The 24,131-nt window shown below is 39.3% G+C and overlaps 1 protein-coding gene across 1 annotated transcript in view; it reads left to right on the top strand.

Annotated features, from left to right (window-relative positions):
* The window catches only part of LOC124876627 (unconventional myosin-VIIa-like), a 75,738-nt gene that overhangs the window by 6,000 nt on the left and 45,607 nt on the right, over positions 1–24,131 (top strand). Inside the window, exons 3-15 of the mRNA XM_047379556.1 lie at positions 5,297–5,367; positions 12,812–12,925; positions 13,270–13,422; positions 13,751–13,935; positions 14,734–14,855; positions 15,095–15,237; positions 16,330–16,443; positions 16,659–16,812; positions 16,884–16,960; positions 18,945–19,064; positions 21,992–22,134; positions 22,220–22,430; positions 22,557–22,692. Of these exons, the coding sequence (XP_047235512.1) occupies positions 5,350–5,367; positions 12,812–12,925; positions 13,270–13,422; positions 13,751–13,935; positions 14,734–14,855; positions 15,095–15,237; positions 16,330–16,443; positions 16,659–16,812; positions 16,884–16,960; positions 18,945–19,064; positions 21,992–22,134; positions 22,220–22,430; positions 22,557–22,692 (1,690 nt within the window). The 5' untranslated portion in view covers positions 5,297–5,349. The remainder of the gene's footprint in view (positions 1–5,296; positions 5,368–12,811; positions 12,926–13,269; positions 13,423–13,750; positions 13,936–14,733; positions 14,856–15,094; positions 15,238–16,329; positions 16,444–16,658; positions 16,813–16,883; positions 16,961–18,944; positions 19,065–21,991; positions 22,135–22,219; positions 22,431–22,556; positions 22,693–24,131) is intronic.

Here is a 24,131-nt window from a genome sequence, read left to right as displayed (position 1 = left end):
TGGAAGACTCCCAAGGATATCAAAAATATGGCTAAATCTCAATTTTTAAGTCTTTGGATGAAAAACTTTCCAAATGTAATTTTTTCTCGGTTGATTTGAGAAAAGCTCTCAGTTTGACCTGGCTGCGCTACGCTGAGGCATTATAGGTTAATCTAGAAGATGCTTTGCTGTTGGGTTGTAATGGTTCTAATTTGAGGTTTGATAGTAAATCAGATCCACACGTCTGTGCTGGAGATTTAGGCTAATTTGGCTCCCTGCAGCTCGGGATAAGAGGCTCTGCCTTAACGTCCACAAAATCTTCATTATGGGTAAGCAGAAGGAGCCAAGGTCAACTTTAAAACTTGCATCTCTGTACTTCTGATTAAAAAAAAAAAAACTTTAAAAATGCCCAATCCAAACTGTTTGCATTTTGTCATAACTAATTAAGACTTAGTCTACCTACTACACATTAAAGCCTAATTAATACATGTAGTCCCTCCCTCAACATGAGCTGTATCCTCAACACTTAATATTTAATGAAAATGTATTTATCAGATTAATTTCACCATTTATTCCACATACATTTTGATTTCAGAGATTCTTAAAATTATTAGAGTTTATTTTATTCCAGCTCTAAACTTGAATTTACAGTACTTAGCCTGCAGACTAGTGTCAGAAACACAGAAACAGAAACACAAAATGTTTTAAAGTCCATACCATGCAGAATGTGACAGGATAAATCCCTAAAATGCTTCTATCAATCTGGTTATTAAGGTTTGCTGTGGGGCCTTTTGGCTGCATACCACTTCAGGGTCATTGCAAAGGAAACAGAGGAAGGAAGACTCAGCGGGGCATTAAGTGATTCAGCAGTCATAACTGCAACAACTGTGGCTGGTACTTAAATCATAGGATTAGCCCCAGGAATCTGAATAAGCCTTTAACAGCCTCAACCAGCAGAAACCCCCCCATCTCCCATACTGGTTTGCCACTTCCAGTTGACTCCTGCAGCTGGTAGTGACCATGTGGACATCTACAGCAATATTTCTGCTAGTAAAAAACATTTTCTGAATAACTAGCTGCTTTTTACTCCTTTTCAGGTTGATCCATTTTCAGAGGAATGTTTTATTGTTTAGCCATTTCAATCTGACCTATTATTCACCCAGGCATTAAAAGGCTCCAAAACCTAAAGCCCTAATCTCACCACTATGCAAGTCTGTTCAATATATTCTGCATATTAGGCTATTGAATGTGATTCTGACAGTTGTTAAGTTAGTGCTGTGCTTTCTTGAAAATAAATGTAAAACACTGATGTGGAGATTGTGAAAGAGACACTTCAGTTGTTGAAGGTTCATTAGGTGACAAGGTGAGGAGCAGAGTATGGAAGTGATGAGGTGTTTAAAATTACTTTTATTCCCACTGAAATGTATAAATAAGGTTAAAAATGAGAATATAAAGCATTGCAAAACTTGCACAACTAGTCCACTTAAAAATTCAACTGAAATGTTACAACATAAAGTAAAATATCTAATAAGCCAGAAGTGGGAAAATATAATTAAAATAATAATTACTAAAGAATTTGACACCTAGAGCTTCTCAACAAGATACAGCTGACACCTCGCAGTTTAAATACACAAAGTTACTCATACCTCTAGGAGATTTAGGTTAAATGCAGTCCTTTAATTTGACCAAACATGTTACTTCTGGCTGGAAGTAATAATATGTTTTGGACTGGCCCAGTCTGTCCTAGTTTGAATCTAATAGATAACCTGTGGAGGGTGAAAAGATTAGGGTGATGGCAGCACTGAGATACCATTAAGAATATGAAATCTTTTTATGCACAGATGATGTGTTTTAGAAAAGCAATTTAAAAAGCAACTCATCCTCTAGTAAAGGTTTTATACCTTTTGTCATGGTATGACATCCTTGGACTTGGTTTGTGTTTTTGTATTAACTGTTCTTAGGTCTATGTTTTCCTTTATTGTTAATTAGTTCAACCTGTCCCTTATGTCTCCATGTCTCCTTGCCACACCTGTTCTTAGTTCCTGTGATTACCTGCCTTTGTTTTCTCCCTGTATATTAGTTGGTCTGTGTTCTTTGTTCCCCGCTGGTTCCTCCGTCACTATTCCTCCTTCACTACCCTTGTTTATGCTCAGTTTTGTTACGTTACAGAACTATGTACACATGTAAGTTTTTGGCTCGACTCATGTTTGTACTTGTTGGATTATGTTACGTTTCGGAGACCTTTAATTAAAGAAAAGTCTTCCTCTCATCATGCGGCTGCCAGGCTCTTATCTGCACTTTGGTCCGATCCAAACCAAGAACGTGATACCTTTACTAGAGGATGAGAATCGGAGAGTCATGAGTTTAAGAAAAGATTAGGGTGATGGGAAAGAGGCTTTCCACACTCAAAGACTCATCACCAAATTGTTGAAATACCAGAAGTACCGCCGCAGCGCATGCTGTAGTTCTTGGCTAGAGGGGGCCAGCAGGACCACGTCATCTGCAAACAAAAGAGACGAAATCCACTGGTCCCCAAACCAGACCCCCTCCGGCCCTTGGCTGCACCTACAAATCCTGTCCATAAAAGTTATGAACAGGACCGGTGACAAAGGGCAGCCCTGCCGGAGTCCAACATGCACCGGGAACAGGTCCGACTTAGTGCCGGCAATGCGGACCAAACTCCTGCTCCGCTCGTACGGAGACTGGATGGCCCCTAATAAATGGCTCCCAATTCCATACTTCTGGAGCACCCCCCACAGGGCACCACGTTGGACACAGTCGAATCCCTTTTCCAGGTCCACAAAACACATGTGGACCGGATGGGCAAACCCCCATGAACTCTAGAGTATCCTGTAGAGGGTATAGAGCTGGTCCAGTGTTCCACGGCCGGGACAAAAACCCCACTGCTCCTCCTGAAGCCAAGGTTTGACTATCGGCCGGACTCTTCTCTCCAATACCCTGGCGTAGGCCTTACCAGGGAGGCTGAGGAGTGTGATCCCTCTGTAGGAACACACCCTCCGGTCACCCTTCTGATGAAGGGGGACCACCACCCCAGTCTGTGACTTCAGCCTGGGTGATGAAAGAGTCTAACCCCGAGTCCCCAGCCTCTACTTCCACCAAGGAATGCGTGATGGCAGGATCGAGGAGATCCTCGAAGTACTCCTTCCACCGCCCAATAATGTCCCCAGTCGAGTCCAACCCCTCTCAAGGAGATGGGTTCCAGAGCTCACTCTGTGGGTGGAGGTTAGCCCAACTGTTTCTTGTCGATATCTCTTAACCTCCCACACAAGCTTAGGCTCCTTCCTCCGCAGCAAGGTGACATTCCACCTCCCTAGAGCCAGCCTAAGCATCTGGGCATCGGGCCGCCGAGGTCTCCACCTTTGTCTGCCAAGCGAGATCTGGTGACTGTGGAGGACATGTGAGGACAGTGAACTCAATGTCATGTTCAAGAAGCCAGTCTGAGATGATTCGTGCTTTATGACATGGTGCGTTATCCTGCTGGAAGTAACCATGAGAAGCCAGAGTACACTCTGGTCATAAAGGGATGGACATGGTCAGCAACAATACTCAGGTAGGCTGTGGCATTGACACGATGCTCAATTGGTACTAAGGGGCCCAAAGTGTGCCAAGAAAATATCCCCCACAGCATTACACCACCACCATCAGCCTGAACCGTTGATACAAGGCAGGATGGATCCATGCTTTCATGTTGTTGACGCCAAATTTTGACCCTACCATCCGAATGTTGCAGCAGAAATCGAGACTCATCAGACCAGACGTTTTTCAAATCTTCTATTGTCCAATTTTGGTGAGCCTAGATTATCTGCAGCTCTAATCAGCATGGAACCTGTTGCATTTACATTGACTCGCTGACGTTAGATTTATGACTTGAAGCCCCGCCTCCAGACGTCAGTGTCTTCTTCCTCCTGCAGACGCTGGTTCGCTTACAGACCGTCAGTAAATTTTTGATCCAAACACGCTGTTTCAAGGTGGTATTGTTTGTGTGTTTTGGGGGAAATGATCAGCTGATTTTATGTGTAATTAGTTGGTTTAGGATGTTATTAAATACAGCGCTCCACCTTCAGTTCAGAAAGCAGATGTGTCCTTTTTCCTTCAGCCTTCAGGGATGGTTTATGATTTGTAAATAGAAAACTTATATTTTGGTTTGACCTGCTCCTGCCATTGTAATATTATTGTAGTCATTCCAGAGTTTTATTAACTTTTCCCTGCAACATCTCTTGGAAAACCTTCTCATTTCTCCTGGTTCCATGACCAATCAGTGGACAGCAGTCTGTTCACGTCACATGTAGTTCCGTCTCAGCCCCGATCAGACCTGCTCAGGAGCAGGGACCAATAAACTAGGTACGGGTACAGGAAAAACAGTAATGGAAACGCTCGCAATGGGAGCCGAGTGGAGCCAAGTAGGGCCAAATCGAGCCAGTGGAAAAGGGGCATTAGACTCCATAGAAATGGGGCATATTTGTTCCTCTTTCTTTGGTTAAATCTATGAAAATACCAAAAGAAAACCAGAGTTTGGCGTAAACAAAAATTTTAGCACCGGCCAAGTGATTCCTGAAGAGCTGAAAACTCAACATATTGTAGTTTTCTGTTTTCTTTCCTGTTTTCTTAAACTTATGACTTTCAGATCCTCATCCTCTAGATGAGGTATAAAAAGTTACTTTTTATATTGCTTTTCTAAAACACATCTGTGCATTAAAAGCTTCATATTTTTGATGGGATCTCAGTGCTGTTCACTTGTTTCTAAAGCTTTTATGAGTTTTGGTTATTTTTTCAGGTTTTCTGAACTTACTTCAAATTGTTTTAGGCTTTGGGTACCTTTTCAGTCATTATTAGCTGAGAACTTGGCATAAAGTAGATTATGAATTGAAGGATCATTCATCACTGTTCCTGTTGTACTTTTATATCCTGCTTCTAAAAGAAAACATTTTCAGATTATGTCTGTTTGCTGCAGATTGTTGCTCTGATCCTTCTTCCTTAGCCCTCTGTGTGTCCATTTTCCTCAGTTCTAAAGCCCACACGGCCCAACACATTGTTCTGTCATGTTGAGGTACAAGGACTGGACTGAAACTGAGAGAAAAATAAGACAAAGCCCACAGAAAAGGTTTCTGAGATCCTGAATAACTCTGAAGACTTGTTAACCAAGACCTTTTTAAAGGATTATAGGAAAGTTAGTCAACTTGTTGGGGGATATATGGAAGCAGTCCAAGCAGTGTAGTAATGGTGTTTTTATGATGCCAGTATTTGTTTAAATATATTGCCTCACTTATCTGATATCTTTCATTGCTCGTCTTTGCAGGTGTCCTTCACACGGTGACCTCTGATGTCCTCGGTTAAACTCAGAACTGAACCATGGTCATTCTGCAGCAGGTAGGTGCTGTTTGGCAGGCGATGCTTCACCTGTTTCACAGTTGCATGTTTTTTTTCTTCGCTCTGTTGTTCTATTCCTTTGTTTGTAGTTGTTTTGATGTTTTCTCTGTTCAGTTAAACAAACTTTTCAATCATTTTCCACATTTAATAGATTAAAATTAGAGTAAGTCACTTTTAGAGATCATATTATGGAAGGAACTGTTACTCTGAGTTACGTATACATGGTTTCTGCTGTTTATAAGAGTTTGTCACTAGCCAGTGACACAGTCCTTAACGAGGCCTGTTTAAACCTCAGATTACCAGAAAGTAATCAGACCATCAGTTAACGATTAGATAGGAAAAAGAGATGGTGCCAGCGGCTAAATTAACTTTAAAATGCTTTGACTAGGGTAAGGGTTTTATCCCCCCATCACAGAGAAATATTCTGCTTGTTTTTACTTCATGCAAATCCAGTGAACTATTCTGGTGCATGAGGAAAATAAGTTTGGTAGGATTCAGTGGGTTAAATTGAAACTGAATGCAGTAAACTGAAACAAGAGTGCAAAAAAATGACATAAATGCAACTGGGTGAAAAAGAAAAGGTACTTTTCCTTACTGTGTTGCCAAGTCTCAGAACGGCTGATGCAGCAGCTGGATTTTATGTATTACTGAGAATCTGGCCATCAGTTTTCTTTATAACGAGGATTTGTGCAGCTCTAATGGTGATAACTAACCCTTTATTTCTATAAAATAAAGTATTTTACCTTTAGATTATAGAAAATTGTGTGGCCTATCTTCATGCATAGCTCCAACATTGAATCTTAAGTAATTCTTAGACTACTTCTGAAATTAATGACTTGTTGCACTTTGTAACATTGATTTAAATACCCTTTAAAAATCCCACAATCCCTCCTTGACTAGTTGTTAGGGAGATATCATGACTGTGGGCTGGAGAACCTGGTTTCCTCCCTTTGTTGTCATGGAAATATTCAGATTTTTGCTAATTGAACGTTGACTATTAAAGCACAGGTAATAATACCCCGATAACACTATAAGGAATGAACTGTAATCTGCTTAAACTAATCAGGCAGAACTTATATTGGACTCAAACACCTTTCTAAGTCGACTTTAACAGACCCAGCCAACATTACAGACTTGAGTTATTCCATAGTTAATATTTGTGCAGGTTTGACTCCTGCTCAACATAATTGCCACTCATATTGACTCTATATGATTCCATATATGTTAATTTAGGAAAATGTAATAATACAAAATTATCCCCTATAAATCCTGGAATATTTCTGTCGTGCTGGATATTAACTTCTGGGCCAAATGCTGGTTGGCATGATAAAGGTTAAAGGTCATGGCATGACAATTAAAAATGTTCTGAACAAGTGTGGTTTTTTTGGAGGGGTTGAAGGAGAGAGAACAAGGACCAGAGCAGAGATGTTTTGTATGATTCTCAGCACCTTGTTTGGATTAAAACCAACCACAGCATTTGAGCACAAACCCCTCATATCAACTTTCAGCTACGGGGTGAAGGAACAAGGATTTGGGCTTGTTTTGTTTACACGGGACCTTGGCATCTTGCAGTCATTGAGTCGAACATAAACTCTTTTGTTTTGCCAATGTATTCTAGACATAAACGTGAGTTGTTTGTGTTTGTTGGTGTTCTTGAGCAGAACTGGGATGAGAAGCGAGCCCATAAAGGGACTAAATCAGGATGCTTCACTATCAGAATCAGCTTTACTGCCAAGTTTGTACAGGCAAACAAGGAATTTGACTCCGATACACTTTGCTCTCAGTAAGGAAATTGTTTTATTTTTTATTTTTATTTTATTTGTATATATAATAGTGGAAATTAAGAATATCTTTTCAAATGGACATATTTACACAATTGACTTTACAATAGAATATAATGTGGGATCAGTCCCAGTATGCATTGTGTTTTTCTGGAACTCTGTCTGTCAAGGGTTCATCAGAGAAACAGCCTGGGGCAAGAAACTGTCTCTGTGGCAGCTGGTTTTAGCAGACGGTACTTTGTAGCGCCACCTGAAGGTAAAAGCCTAAACAGTTTGTGTTCAGGGTGTGTGGGGTCTGCAGAGATTTTAGCTGCCCTTTTCCTGAACCTAAACCTGTACAAGTCCTGGATAGTGGAAAGGTCAGCCCTGATGATCCTCTCTACAAACCTATTGGAACCACACAAGGCTCATGATAGCTCACACGTTTTCTTTTTCAATCAACTGATTTCACAGACATCTCAAATAATTGGAGGGATTCATCATAGGAAAAGACTCTTCCCCAGTCTTCTATTGTCAATCCTTGTGTTTCCTGCTGACTTTCAGTCTGCACTTGGTGTTTTCCTTGGACAGAAGTGTTTTTTATTTGGGGCCTTAATTTGTCTTCCCCTCACTGTGGTGCAGGTGCACTAGCACACACCTGCTGCCAATGTTGAGCAAGCACTGGTGTTAACATGGTTCTGTAGCATCCTTCTCAGGAGGAGACATCCTGAAGCTTTCTGGACCCTATTGAACATACTGCATTCTTCCTCACTGCAGCTGAATCTCTTAGCTTGATGTGATCAATGATCCAGAAACTGTTTCAGCTGTAATATACACAGCAGCATGTGAGGCCGTTTTAATGTAAAGTGATGTGTGGACGGTTTTATCTTAACTAGCAGTAACAAAAGAAGTGTAGCTGGTTTTGTATCTTAGATCCTGTTTCCATCCTAATGAAAGTAAGATTAAAAAGGGAAAACATGTTAACAAGCTCTGGCTGTTTCAACAATGTCAAAATATCCCAATGTTTGGCTGTGAAGCCCTAAAATCTGTGTAAACTTCACAATCTGCAGCTGATTCACAAGTTTTCCTTCTACTTTAAAGCCACTCTTAGGTAAAAGTTGTGGTATTTGATTTAAATAAATTAAATATGTGCTGAAGAGCCACAAACTTTGGTTTCACCCTCTGCATTAATTTTAATTAATTACTTTAATACCATAAAACTGTATTTTCTGTTTTAGCCGTACTAACAAATGTGCATCAAATACAATAATAGGATTTCTTCTTTTAAAACGTACCCAGGTTCTGAAGGATACTGTGACCTAATTAGGCTTAATTACCTGCAGAACGGAGCAGATGGCTTTTTCTTTCTGCATTTCATTAGAATTTGATTAAATCCACCGTGTTTGTTCTAAAATTAAACTTTACTCTGTGTTACATGCCTTCCTAATGTTACATCATGGTCCATTTGGCTTGATGTTGTCCAGTTTTAAGCCTTTTTCAGACTAAATCCTCCAATTCAGTCAGCTGGCTGCTGAAAAAGTAGGTAACTCTGATACTTTCTGGTTATTCAACATTCAGATCCAGACAGACGTGGGCACAAAACAACAAGATCAGGTTACATGACAACAAATTCACACCAGGCTGTTTTTAAGTGTGCTTTTTATTGGCTTCAGCTCCATCTTTATGCTTTCAGTTTGCCAGGTTCAGACATTAGATGTCCACAGTGATCCTCTTCGGGCTTTAGATTGAACTTTTAAAGTTGTTGGGTTCTAGATGGTGTTCATGCAGTCATTGAGTGAGTGATGGGATCCTACCAGGACAGGTCACCAGTCCATCACATCCTCAATAAGAACTTATGATTCTATTATTAGATGCAGGTAACTGATTATCTGGATTTTTTTCTGTCACTGTTAGACTGTTGCATTAATATGATTGACAACAGTATTTTATTAACATTAAAATTGTTCTTTAATAAAGATGTTTTATTTGATCAAATCCAAAGTCACCACAGCTACCTCCCAGGATATTTAGAGCACTTATTGCTTAAAATCTGCTTGTTTTGCTTTTTTTGTTGTAAATCACTATTGAATAAAGATCAGATCTACCACTCACTAAACAAGCTTCAGCAGGCTCATGTCTCTGATAACATCATAAAAAGCATGAGGCAACTGATCAGATTTCTTTTAAGGTTTGTATTTTCTTCCTGTTTTATTTGTAGGTTTTTAGTAAAGTTCCTCCTTCAAAGATGTTTATCTGTGTTCTATACATCTGTAGAGAAACCTTTGACCTGTGTGAGAGAACTCTGCAGGGATTCTGGGAAACTGGTCAACAGTCAAACTCCTGGAGGCAGGTTGTGAGGAAGACCGGGCAGAGTGGAGCGGCCTGATTTTGATATCAAAGATCTTCAGGGATCATTTTGAGCCATGTTATTATAAAGACTACGTCGCCTGGTCGGTGCAGTCTTTATCAGGTCCCAAAGATGTTTCCTGCAGAACTGCTGCATCACCTGCATCCAGGGCACCAGACCTATAATGAGCCCAATCCTGCCAGTTAGGCCCACCATGCCTCCATCTGCAGTACAGACTACACCATCACCATGATTACTATCAGATTCAGAGGGAAGGCGTAAGAAAAAATTCCCGTCCTTCATCAGTCAGCAGAGGAGTGTTGTGGTAAACTAAGCTAGCATGAGTTCAGACTGTGTGCCGTTCCACCGTAGTTGTAAAGCATGTCACCGGCCACTTTATTAGGTACAACTTGCTAGTACCGGGTTGGACCCCCTTTTGCCTTCAGAACTGTCTTAATCCTTGGTGGCATAGATTCAACAAGGTACTGGAAACATTCCTCAGAGAGTTTGGTCCATATTGACATGATAGCATCACACAGATGCTGCAGATTTATCGGCTGCATCCATGATGCGAATCTCCCGTTCCACCACATCCCAAAGATGCTCTATTGGATTGAGATCTGGTGACTTTGGAGACCATATGAGTCCAGTGAACTCATTGTCATGTTCAAGAAACCAGTCTGAGATGATTCGTGCTTTATGACATGGTGCGTTATCCTGCTGGAAGTAACCATCAGAAGATGGGTACAGTGTGGTCATAAAGTGATGGACATGGTCAGCAACAATACTCAGGTAGGCTGTGGCGTTGACACCATGCTCAATTGGTACTAAGGGGCCCAAAGTGTGCCAAGAAAATATCCCCCACACCATTACACCACCACCACCAGCCTGAACCATTGATACAAGGCAGGATGGATCCATGCTTTCATGTTGTTGACGTCAAATTCTGACCCTACCACCTGAATGTTGCAGCAGAAATCGAGACTCATCAGACCAGGCAACGTTTTTCAAATCATCTGTTGTCCAATTTTGGTGAGCCTGTGTGAATTGTAGCCTCAGTTTCCTGTTCTTAGCTGACAGCTGGCACCAGGTGTGGTCTTCTGCTGCTGCAGCCCATCTGCCTCAAGGTTCGACGTGTTGTGTGTTCAGAGATGCTTTTCTGCATGCCTTGGTTGTAACGAGTGGTTATTTGACTTACTGTTGCCTTTCTATCAGCTCAAACCAGTCTGGCCATTTTCCTCTGACCTCTAACATCAACAAGGCATTTGCGCCCACAGAACCGCCGCTCACTGGATATTTTCTCTTTTTCCGACCATTCTTTGTAAACCCTAGAGATGGTAGTGCGTGAAAATCCCAGTAGATCAGCAGTTTCTGAAATATTCAGACCAGCCCGTCTGGCACCAACAACCATGCCACGTTCAAAGTCACTTAAATCACTTTTCTTCCCCATTCTGATGCTCGGTTTGAACTGCAGCAGATCGTCTTGACCATGTCTACACGCCTACATGCATTGAGTTGCTGCCATGTGATTGGCTGATTAGAAATTTGCGTTAATGAGCAGTTGGACATGTGTACCTAATAAAGTTGTCGGTGAGTGTATATAAGGTGGTACAAGGAGAATGCTGCAATTACTCATTTAGCGAGGGACAAATGCGCACAGCATCCAGTCAGACGGAAAATGTATGCCAGAACATAAACGGATTTCTACCAGTAACATCTCTGAAGATGAACGTGGTCATTGTTATTGTTTACTCCGTCCACAGGAATGTTTTTGGGTCACTAGATTCAGACTCGGGCTCAAACACGTGAAGTTGAAGCCCTGTGCTACTCAAGTTCATCAGAATCTGTGGAAATCTGTCAAAACTCCGTCATCCACAATAATGTTTACCACTTCCAGCTGATCAACTCCGTTGTTTTGCCTCTTGTGATGTCATCAACCCAAATATACACAAAGCAGTTTGGTGGTTTTTGTCTTCAGTGAACTTATTTAAATGTTAGTATTTTTTTAAATCCTCCAGTGAAAATCTGCTGTCAGTGTAAATGTGTTACTTAAAGAAATACACTTCTGGATTCTGTCCAGTGCCTATTTTTTATATTTTTTCTGATGCAGCATTGAGGTTAATTCAAATGTTTCTAAATAAAAATATATGTATGTAAAATGTGATATAACATAGAATTAGTGTTTATCTATTTATAGACCTGTTCTTATAGACTCATCTGTTTAAAACTTGAACTCCTTGAAATGCCACCTTTGCTTTGTTTGAGGGTTTTGTATTTAATGCAGCTGATTGATTCTGTGCTAGTTTTTCTATTCTTTTGTTCAGCATCTTGTTTTTATCTCTGTCAAAGCCTGAAATTTAATTTAACTCAACAAATTAAAGCTCCTCTAATATTCCTGCATATTAACTGGATGTGTTTTGTTTATTTTTTATTGAAATCATGCAAATATTAAATAATTTCATTATTAAAGTCAACCGTTTTTTAGTTGTATGACCTCCAATTTAAAAACAGACTATTAACTCTGAAAACTGGTGTTAGCGGCAACAAAAAAAATGTTTTGGGTTACAGTCGCGTTTTTTTTTATTGTAAAAGAAAGTAACTTTACCAAAACATGAAGTTAAAACAGTTTTATGAATTTTATCTGCATTAATTCTTTACAGAATCATCCAGCTTGGCAGCGTTTGGCTCCAACTGGAAGAAATCTAACTTTCTTAAATGTAAATGTGAATTTCTATCATGTAACAGGTCATATAGGTATACGTTTATAAAGTAACTACACTATATTGCCAGACGTATTGGTTCCCACCACTGTATCAATGAATTCTGGTGTTCCAGTCACTTCCATGGCTGCAGGTGTGGAGAAACTTGACTGACCTGCGCAGAGTCCGGACCTCAACTTTCTTGAACACCTTTGGGATGAATTAGTGGAAGCTGCTGTTCTGGTTTTCTCATCTAACTATGAACACACTCCTAAACCTTGTGGAAGATGTTTACAGAATACTTAAAGTTGCTGTTGCTGGCAACGGTGGGTCCATCAACAAATTGGACCTCATAGATTAAGGACAGGATGTCAATATAGTGTATTTTTGCATATATACTGCCCCCTTCTGCTTTTTTTTATTATTTCTGCAGATCTTCTGGTGTGGGTGGGGTATTGTGGCTCTTGGACAGTTCGACAAAAACAATGCCAGTTTTTATTATAATTGAATTTTCAAATAAGATAATTCCTGATAATTAAAGTTTTGTTTAGTTTTAGTAATAGTGATTCTTTTTGTTGTGTTATTAGTTTTTTTTCTCCTGAACCTTAAAATCTAAACATACTTTTTTTCCGCTGCAGGGGGACTATGTGTGGTTGGACCTTAAGACAGGTCGGGAGTTTGACGTCCCAGTCGGAGCTGTGGTGAAACTGTGCGACTCTGGACAGATCCAGGTTCTGGATGACGAAGGCCAGGTAAGTCCTCGACCCAGCAGGAGCAAAAATCTGTGAGGCCTACTCAGCTTAGTCTTCTAGTTCACGAAAACAGCACAGATGAAAACAGTTAATTCAGGGTTGAACCTGATGTAAAACTGAAGAAATAAAAGGCAGTCAGGTGTAATGTAGATAAATTAAGACTTCAAAACTGAGAAATACTTTTTAACAAAAAAATTAATAGAAATACTTATAAAAAATAATCAATAATAATTCAAACTATGAATACAAATAACATAAACAAAAAGTACAGTCAGTATAACCTGTAATCTAATTCCAATTGTTCTTCTCTACTAATTTTTCCCTCTTTTCCTTTACCTGCACAGGAACACTGGATTTTTCCTCAGAATGCCACCAACATCAAGCCTATGCACCCGACCTCCGTCCATGGCGTGGAGGACATGATCCGACTGGGCGACCTCAATGAAGCTGGCATCCTCCGCAACCTTCTCATCCGCTACAACGAACACGTCATCTATGTTAGTTAGACATGAAACTTCAAATTCCCTGCTAAAACATTTAGTGTCCTGCAGTTTAGTAGCTTTCTGCAACATCGAGGGTTTTTTAAATGTTTCTTTGTCATCTTTTTGATGTGGGAATTATTTGTCAGTGTAAACTAAGATCCTGACGTCAGAGTGTCAGGATCTTAAAAAGGAATAAAAAGATGTTAAGGCAGGATAAAATAAATAATAATGAAAACAGAGTTAATTAGAATTAGTCTCCAATTATATTTTTCTGCAGATATTAATTTTGTGACAAAGTATTTTTATTTTTAGCTTTTTCTTTCTGCACCCCCACCCCTTGCAGACGTACACGGGATCTATCCTGGTCGCGGTAAATCCTTATCAGCTGCTTCCCATTTACACTCCGGACCAGATCCGTCTCTACACCAACAGGAAGATCGGAGAGATGCCACCGCACATATTCGCCATTGCAGACAACTGCTACTTCAACATGCAAAGGAACAACAAGGATCAGTGCTGCATCATAAGGTGTGCTTTTGTTGCTTCCTGCAGTACTGTGCAGAAGTTTTAGACCACCTCCCATTTCTTTGCATTTTGACTTTATTGAGCTGCGTTTTTTTATATTCGTTTAATCTTTGCGGTTCATTAGCCCTTCTAAAGGACAAATTAAGTGTTTCTTGTGATGTTCTTTAAAAATAGCAAACTAATTCAGTCTCCTGAATGTATCTGCTCTCTTTTGCACCCCATGTTTCTTTAAAAGGGAAGAGTTTTTTGTTTCTAGTTGTCCGTTAACTGCTCTTGGGAGCAATCATCTCTTATTGAAGTTTATGGAGTAACTTAAACCTCAGCCTTATTGAAAATGCATGACAGCCATTCTAAACGGGCTCAAGTAATTCTTACCCTAAAAGTAATCAAATATCGAGCCAGAATTATTCCAGAAGCTTCTCGAGGGCTAATATAAGATTGTGGCTGAGGCGCAACTTGCTAAGAGATATTTCTCCTAATATTAGCTGGTGTGTATGTATATATTTGAGGCTGTATGTGAACTTTCAGACCCTGTGTGGATTAAATTAAAAAATTAAAATCGACATGTGGACCCAATTCTTGTTTTAAAAATCCTTAAAGTTATATGCAGTGTAATCATTTAACCCTAGAAAAAGTAACTGTTAAACAAATCGTTTAAAGTCCAAAATTAATATAAAATTCCAGCCCATGATGAGCGAAGTGTAACGTCTGACTAGACTGTGTCAGGATAAGTTTCTGAAGCTCAGATTAATCCTGTCTGTGTAAAACAATGTGACAGTTCTCAGTTTGTGTGTTTGATAGTGGCGAATCTGGAGCCGGGAAAACCGAGAGCACGAAGCTGATTCTCCAGTTCCTGGCGGCCATCAGCGGTCAGCATTCCTGGATAGAGCAACAGGTCCTGGAGGCCACGCCCATCCTCGAAGGTCAGGATTAATCTGCTCGGTTTTCTGTTTCCAGTACACTTTGTCTAAATATCAAAATTCCTGACAATCACATTTTAGATCTCAAAGTTTATGTTTGACCACTTTATAGACTTTCTTATTAACAGGTCGCTTTAAGAGCAAGAAAAGATTAAATACACACTTTCCTCGCTATTTTGAGTTTAAAGTCAGACTTTGTGCTTTCTTCATCATCACTCTGTGTGATTTGTTTAATCCTTTAGCTTTCGGTAACGCCAAGACAATCCGTAACGACAACTCCAGTCGCTTTGGGAAGTACATAGATATACACTTCAACAAACGAGGAGCCATCGAAGGGGCCAAAATAGAGCAGTACCTGCTGGAGAAGTCTCGTGTCTGTCGACAGGTGAGAAGTCAGATGTTCGCCCTGTTCTGTTCAAATTTACACAACATTGTTTTACTTGAAAAGAACTCGTATTCTGCTCTGATATGTGTTTCTGTGCTGCTGTACTGTTCAATCAAAAATAGAAAATATTTCCATAAAAGTATATTTTTATACATTATCTGATGGTAAAGTTTTTAAATTTAAGTCTAACATGAACAGCACAGAAAGCTCAATACATTTTAATTAGTTTTTAGCTTTTTATTATGTTGCAAACATATTTTGTAACCTTAAGGAAAAAAGCATCCTTAAAAAAAAAAAAAAATGTTGCTTCAGTAATTAGCAAATGTAGTCAAAAAGTATTAAAAGTTAGTTTTATCATATAAATTAAGGATGAGCATAAAAGAGCATATTTCAGGATTTCTACAAGGTTTCCATGATGTTCGGGCTTGTATTAATTTCCTTGTACAAAGTGTGAAAATATGTTTTTTTTAAAAGTGTTTCCAGCAGAAAAACAGTTTTTAGTGGGTGAGAATAAAAAGCAACTCTAATTTTCACCTGTTTCTGAATCTCATCCATGTCTGTGGAGAAAGTAAGAGTGCTCACTCCGCTCTTTTTTCTGTTGCCAATATGTAGCGACCCCTCCATAAAACCCATCCGGTCGTGATGATTCCTCTTTACATAAAACCTCCAAAGGCTCTTAGTCTGAAAAACTGTTTGAAATGAATGAAAATGAATAAGCTCTGAAAAACTGTGGAAAGGCAGATTGTATTATGACAAAATACAGTCTGAAAAATGCTTTGAGAGGCAAGTCTTGGTTTCTCCATCGACAAATAAGCTACAATCATAAATTTTCATAACTTTGTCATTGAATTAAATAAGAGTCAAATAACATTGTTTATATAACTGTCTCAATGATGGAAGCTCAGCTGCTTCAGGCTGAATTAAAGATTTTTGAGTATCAATGTTAAAAAAGGTAATTTTAGTGTAAACGTTTATGTCTGCTTGGATACAAAATGCACTGAGAATACTATTTCCAACAGAACAGAGAGAGCACACAAATCATGCTGATTTCATCATGAACATTTAGTGTTGATTTGTTTCTGTCTCCTAAAGGCTCTGGATGAGAGGAACTACCACATTTTTTACTGCATGTTGAAGGGCATGGCTCCGGAGATGAAGGCTAAACTGGGTCTGGGCCTGGCCAGAGACTACGCCTACCTCACCACGGTCAGACCAACTATAGCCCTGAGCTCAACAGACACAGTTCAAACCAGATATTTACATGCGCTGTATAAAGCAACATATAATAATTTTATTTACATTGTCTGATATTAAACTAGACTAAACTTTTCCGTATTCGGGTTTCTCCATAATTTAACTTATAATGCTGGTCTGAGCAAGAACTCTAAAAGCCTTAAGTTCTCCGTCTTCCCTGTTTGCAGGGTAACTGTACTGAATGTGACGGCCGTGACGACCTTGCTGATTATTCCAGCATCCTTTCAGCCATGAAGGTCCTCATGTTTAGCGAGACGGAGAACTTGGAGATTTCGAAGCTGCTGGCTGCCATCCTGCATATGGGCAACCTGCGATTTGAGGGTATGTAAACACTCAGAGTCATTACTTGTAGAGGCGTGGAGGTTTTTAAACCACATTCTCCTTTCTTGCAGCTCGTACATATGACAACCTGGACGCCTGTGTGGTTGTGAGATCTCCTGACCTGGTGACTGCTGCTTCACTCATGGAGGTGTGTACCACTCTAGGAATACTGCCTATATAAAAGATCTGTACTTGGACACACGTCACACTTCTGTTCGACATCAAAAGGAACAAGTTTCTCTTGTGTTAAAAATGCTCTCAAATACAGACTATGAGGAGTAGGTTAACAGAGAGGTTTTGTACAGCAAGGTAAAATATGTCTCTAGATAATTTTATTCTATTTAACCTAAACCGTGCCCCATCAGAAAAGATTAATGAACTGAAAGGTATCTCTTATGTTAAAAAACGTCATGCAAAATGTAAAGGAATACAGAAACAAACTTTATTCCTTAAGAATAAAATGTAAACGCCTTTTATTCACCTGCAGGGGGGGCTTCATTAGGTGCCTGCTGACATTTGTTTACTTTCTGTTGGGAAATATTTAATGTATCAGTAGACTATCAAGCTTTTTTAAAGCCAAGAATACGTCACACAATGGCTTGCCTTATGTCAGCCACTCACTGCATTGCATTGAGAGCTACGATTTAAAATAAGTCACTTTGTAAAGCTGGTTTTAACAACAAAAGCAATAACAGCTGCTTATGATAGAATCCACAAGGTTAAAGACACACCAGCTTATTGAGGGTTTTCACTGACGTCATTCAAGAAGTCCTGGAAGCACGGCCATATTGACGTTCCTCTCTGTGATCAGTAAAGCCATTTTTGGCTAACTGCTCTTTCACCGAAAACTGAAAAGGTTTTTGATGGCCAAAAAACAACAAATTTGAGAAAAACACCGGATCTACCACAGCGCATTGAGACACCTAGGGGAAACGGAGAAGATGAGTGGTTTGTGAGAAATCTGGGGCTTGAGGATCAGGTTTGGAGACATTGGTGCTACAGTACAGATAGCAGTGCATGCAGACCAACCAACTCTTTTCTGACAGCTTGTGTCACTCTTCAGCTTCCTTTTTTGATCTCAAACATTAAAATGTTTTTCACTGTCAGGGTGATGTGAAGCACAGCAGTAATGAAGCATTTTCTCTGTATTTGTTGAGCTTTGGATTAAAGAATTTAGTAAACAACTTAAATGCTTGTTTAGTGGCTTTTGATGCGCTGACTCCAGCCTCAGTCCACTCCTTGTGAATCTCCCCCAAACTCTCGGAACAGATTTTGCTTGACAATCATCTCATGGCTGCGGTTACCTCTGTTGCAGGAGTACATTTTCCTACCACACTTTTTCCTTCCACTCAACTTTCTATGATTATGCTTGGATACATCACTCTGTGAACAATAAGCTTCTTGAGCAATGACCTTTTGTGGTTTACTGTCCATGTGGCGGGTGTCCTTGACTGTCTTCTGGACATCTGTCCAGTCAGCAGTCTTCTCAACAATTGTTTCTCCTACTGACCCAGACTGAGAGACCATTTAGAGGCTCAGGAAACCTTTGCAGGTGTTTTAAGTTAATTAGCTGATTAGGGTGTGGCACCAGGAGTTTTCAATATTGACCTTTTTCACAATATTCTATTTTTCTGAGAAATTTGGGATTTTCATTCTCTGTAATCCAAAAAATCATCATCAAATCAAAATTACAAATACAAGGCTTGATAATAAAGGCTTGAAATATTTCACTCTTTGTGTAAAGAATCAAACTTTTGAGATGTGCCTGTAGTGTTCTTCACATAATAATGAGATCCTTTCAACTGTTGAAACATTTTGTTTGGGTTTTAACCTGCAGGGCACTGTTTAGTTCAAACTGGATAGAAATTAATACAAATAGAACCGAACAGAATACAATACAAAACAATAGAAATATCCTTTATTCACCCACAGTGGGGAAATTCAGGTGTACCAGCAGCAAAGTGAAAGGCAACTGGAAGCATGCAGACACACACAATGTATACTGGATTGTGTGATCTGACAACAAAAGTTTCCTTATCTGACATTGTGCAACTGAATCTTAGGAAAGACTAAGAGTTTTCATACAATATAAAGTAAATAAAGAACCTATCCGTTATCATTTTGTACTGTAGGTGGAGCCAAAGGACGTGATGGTGTGTTTGACCACTCGAACCCTCATCACTCGGGGTGAAAGTGTCACCACGCCCCTAAGTGTGGAACAAGGCCTGGATGTCAGAGATGCCTTCGTCAAGGTATTTATTATTTACTGCTTTAAAGAGCAGCCTAACAAATCCAAATGTAGAGTTGTGCTGCTGTGAGCCCCTTTCTTGAGGTTACAGTTAAAGGTTTATTCTGAGGTTGACTGCATTCAACCCTCACAGTGCTTTCTGATTACCTGACCCAATGGTAGGGGTGTAATGGTACACAAAAATCACAGGTCAGTATGTATTTGGGTTTTAAAGTCAGGCTTCAGTACACTTTCAGCACTCTTTAGTCAATAAAAATAAATAAAAATGTGGCTTTTTTTACTTCAATCAGAAGTAAACAAAGAAAATTTTTCAATTTCTAAAATTTGATTTTATAATGTTCTAAAACTTAAACTAGAAAGTTTTAAACTGAATTGAGGTTTAGTTGGATTTTTTTCAATAAAGTAGTTTAAGCGGGCATAACCAAGGTCTGCTTAAACTAGACATAAGCTAGACATTGTCTAAACATCAACACTGATTGTTTTCAAGTGATTATATTGTATAATTTATCTATCAGAATCAGAATCAGAATCAGAATCAGAAAAGCTTTATTGCCAAGTACGTTTTTGGACATACAAGGAATATCTATCTATATGTGTCCATATTTAAGAATAAAACATGTTCGAATCACTTTGGAGTAGTTTTAATATTTAGACAGCGTAATGTCCTAGCTGTACCTGAATGCAGCATGGCAGCTGTTTTGAAAATCTCCTCTTCTCAACGGAGGTGATGGGGATGCGCAGAGTTTGGGCTGATTGGATGCTACAGGTAAATATTTGGACATCAGCTGATTTTTCTCTAGTATCAGTGATGTTTACCTTCAGTTTGACATTATTTCAGGTGAGGCATTCAGTTTAGTGCAGTTTGAGCTATTTACCGTATTGCTGTTGAAAAATGCTGAGATAAAGTTCTGGTTCGGTCCGCCTTTCTTTCTCCACTGTAGCTGCATGAGACACCCTAATGTTCCCACATAGCAGAGTTCGGTGATAGGTGGGAGTCCTCTGTTGGTTGTGGTGGTTTTTTAAAGCTGCCCTTCAGAACGATGCTTTGCTCACTTAACTCTGCACATAAACTTTCTGCATGTGTTCAGGTATAACAAAGGCTGTACTATTGTTGTTTTGTACATGTGGTACCGAACCGACAGGGCTGTACCGGATTTTTTCAGTACAAATACTCATACTGTTACACCCCTACCCCATGTTATATATTCCTGTTGTGTCCCCTTCAGCCTGGTATTAGCAAAGCATTTTGCTAATACCAGCTTGAATACCACAGCTTTAAACTCGGGCATTCACTCTTGGAAACCTGCTTTAAATGCAAATAGAAAACACGGGCTTTCTGCTGAACAGTGCTTTTAAAAAATCACAATGGATCCAGTGTGTAATTCAATTTTAGTATAAATGTAGCTGTTTAGTGAAGGCCTCAGAGGTTTCATTGGGGTGTTTTTACACCTGAGGTGTTTAGTTTATTTAAAACAGACTGTGGTTCGTTGCCCCCATCCCCCATTAGTGCGGTTTTTGCCGAAACCATTGGGAGGAGGTGGTGTCAGTATGGTTCTAAACGAATTAGAGGGGTTTATTTATGGTGTGAAGGTGTTGATTTTTTGGTTTTGTCATGTACCACTATATGGTTCTCTCTGTTTTGAGTCTTCTGTTTTTACTTGTGCTCTGTTGTTCATGTATTGGTTTAGATTCTTATTTTAGTGGTTATTGCTTTTCATCAAATAGACCGTTTTGTGTTCTGTTTAGACCTTTTTTTGAATCCACTATACCTTGCTGTTTTTCCATAAGATCTGATGGGGATACAGCAAACATGCTGAAGAAGATGAGAACTAGTTGGCCTACATGAAAAACACTAAAACTAACACTGCACACCATCCTCTGTTTGAAACATGGTGGTGGCAGCATCATGCTGTGGGGGAGGGTTTTTTGCACCAATGACAGGGAAGCTGGTCAGAGTTGTTGGGAAGTTGGATGAAGCTAAATCCAGCAGAGTCTTGGAAGATAACCCGTTAGAGGCTGCAGAAGACTTGAGAATGGGGCAGAGGTTCACCTTCCAAGTATGTCCATGTGTTAGAATGGCCTAGTCAAAGTCGAGACCTAAATCAACAATCAGGAATCTGTGACTTGGAAACTATTGGTCACAGACTCTCCAAGTCCAACCTGGCTGAGCTTTAGCTATTTTTCAGGGAATGGGTAAAGATGTTCAAAGGTAGTGGAGAACCACCCCACATGTTCTTAGATTTCTATCTGTGAAAACCTTTATAACACATGTAGTTGTCCTTCCGCTTCACAATTAAACAGTGTTGTGATACAAAATGCCAATAAATGACAGAATGTGAAACGTGGGTAAACATTTTACACACAGCTGTACAACCTGCATTTGTTCTTCGGTGAGACCCACAACAGTAGCTCATCAAGCATAATGATAATAAATTGATACATTTTATTAGAAGACACTAATCTTGAGTCCTACAAAGAGGTCCCCTCAAAGGATTTTAAATATGACAGCTGGGGCTGATTTTAACAAAACTGTTTGCAGGATGAGTATTTGTTTAATTGAGAAATGTCCAAATAGTGACACTGATGATGGAGGGGAGTCCCCTCCGGTAATTGGGTGGTCCTTCAGTCTTTCTTTAGACAGGTGGTGTTCACACTGCTAAACTAATGCAGATAAAAGTGTCCATTTGGACTGCGTTTCCCCAATTATTCAGCTCTGTCCAAGTTTATCAGAGGAAGGTTGGTAGCGCCAGATCTGATGGGTCTTCGGAGCATTAAAAGGCATCCTCTGAATTACAAGTACCTTGTACAAATGTAGAGGCAGTTTCCTGTTCTTAAAATTATAATAATATTTAGTCAGTTTAAGGAAATATTGTAATTAAATTGTGAATACGTTATTTTGTATGTTTGCTGACATTGTGCTTTATCATCCAGGGGATCTACGGCAGGCTGTTTGTCTGGATTGTAGATAAAATTAACGCAGCCATTTACCGACCTCCTTCCTGCGAGAGCAGTGTTATAAGAAGGTCAATCGGACTGCTGGACATCTTTGGCTTTGAGAACTTCGTTGTCAACAGGTGATTAATCCATTTTTCTGGGTTGAAACTCTTTGTGAGGTAGTTTCTCTTGAAGTCTCAGTGGAACATCTTGTCTGCTTCTTAGCTTTGAGCAGCTGTGCATCAACTTCGCCAACGAGAACCTGCAGCAGTTCTTCGTTCGCCACGTCTTCAAGCTGGAGCAGGAGGAGTACAACCTGGAGGACATCAACTGGCAGCATATTGAGTTCACAGATAACCAGGATGCTCTGGACATGATCGCCAACAAACCCATGAACATCATCTCCCTCATTGATGAAGAGAGCAAGTTCCCAAAGGTATGACACAAAGAACAGTTTTTTTTTGTATAAAAATATCTAATACAGTTTTATTCAGTAAAGAAATCCAGGAATGTCTGGCATTAAGACCCTGAAAACCACTTGTTATCCTTCATCCTTTGTCAGGGGACCGATGCGACGATGTTGTATAAACTCAACTCACAGCACAAGCTCAATCACAACTACATCCCTCCTAAAAACAGCTACGGAACCCAGTTTGGCATCCAACACTTTGCTGGAGTGGTGCATTACGAGTCCAGAGGTACTGTCTCACCTATCAGGGATTAATGCTTCATTTTATGCTCTTTAACTGGTTTAAGATCAATGCATTATGGTCTCTTGTGTTTGTAAACCAATAAGTGTCACAATCCATCAAAAAATCATCATGACTGTTCAAACCGTTTCCTTCCTGATGAACACTCTCCGTATTGAAAGAAGAATCAGAAGATCGTTTTATATTTCTCAAGATTTAAAATATGTATTTAGAATCAATCAAAGATCATTTATACTTTAACTGAAGATTACAGGAATCAAGAAGAACTAATCATCACTGTAATCAAGAATTAATTTAGCAGCTCATATCTGTTCAATTTAGAGTAACTGAAGCAAAACAGACCTCAATCATTCTGATCTGCTTGTACAGATAAAAAAAAAATTCATAACACTGGGAACAAAGTCTAACCCGAATGAAAACCTAGCAATAAATGATACAAAGCCTAAAATGTACCAAGAGTTTGTCATTCTCTCAGAAGTCTACAGCAAGACGTTTTGAGGCCCGTTTCTTAGTTCTATCAGCATCTAATTCAGTGCAAAGAGCCATTTCCAGCCTCGCTTCTAGCAAATAATTTATCTAGAGCCGTAAAAGCCTTCAGAAAATGATCAATCTTAATATACAATTGATATATAAAATGTTTGCTTTTTACAGTTAAAGCAAAGAACAGAGTTGTATTTGATTTTAAGGGTTAATATCAGTGAAAATTTATTAAATTGTATTTACATTCACTTAAATCCAAGATCCAAGTGAAACATCAAAATCTCAATCAACTGATTTGATTGAAACAAAATAAATCCATGCATTTTACTGAATGGTATTTTCCATGTTTATGGAAAATGAAGAAAAACATGTATTTTGCAGCCTAATGAAAATAAAATATTGTCCGATTTTCTTATTTTGATCTGGACTTTCTATGCATATATTCTATGCAGAACCGAGCTACATAGTAAAACTGCTACAAGTCTGTTTTTATTCAAATTTATATTTAAAAACCCTCCTCGGTTCAACATAATCTTTAATCAAAATTATTATAAGCCACTGTAGGGGGCCCAAAGAGCCACATGCAGCTCTGGAGCCGCAGGCTGCAGACCCCTGGGCTGGACCTACTGTGCAGTGAGAAAAATATTTGTCCTCTTAGAGATTCTTTCTGTATGGGACAAATAAGATGTTTGCATTTCTAATCATTAAAGGTTTAAATAGCTTCCTGGAGAAGATGAAATAACTCAGATAAACAGGTTTATATAGACTTGATTATTTATGACTGGAGGAAAATGGTTCTTTGTGTTCAGTGAATGACTTCAGTTGATGTTTTTGGTAAAAAGGCAACCAGTCAGCTGGACTGAGATCCAAAATGGTTAGCTTTAGTTGGTGATGGGCAGGTAAAACATCTGATCAAAACGAGTTTCTATAAATGCATCACAAATCAC

This window comes from Girardinichthys multiradiatus, chromosome 11 (assembly GCF_021462225.1).
Source record: "Girardinichthys multiradiatus isolate DD_20200921_A chromosome 11, DD_fGirMul_XY1, whole genome shotgun sequence".
NCBI classification, from domain to species: Eukaryota; Metazoa; Chordata; class Actinopteri; order Cyprinodontiformes; family Goodeidae; genus Girardinichthys; species Girardinichthys multiradiatus.
This window is presented reverse-complemented; position numbering and strand designations above follow the sequence as displayed.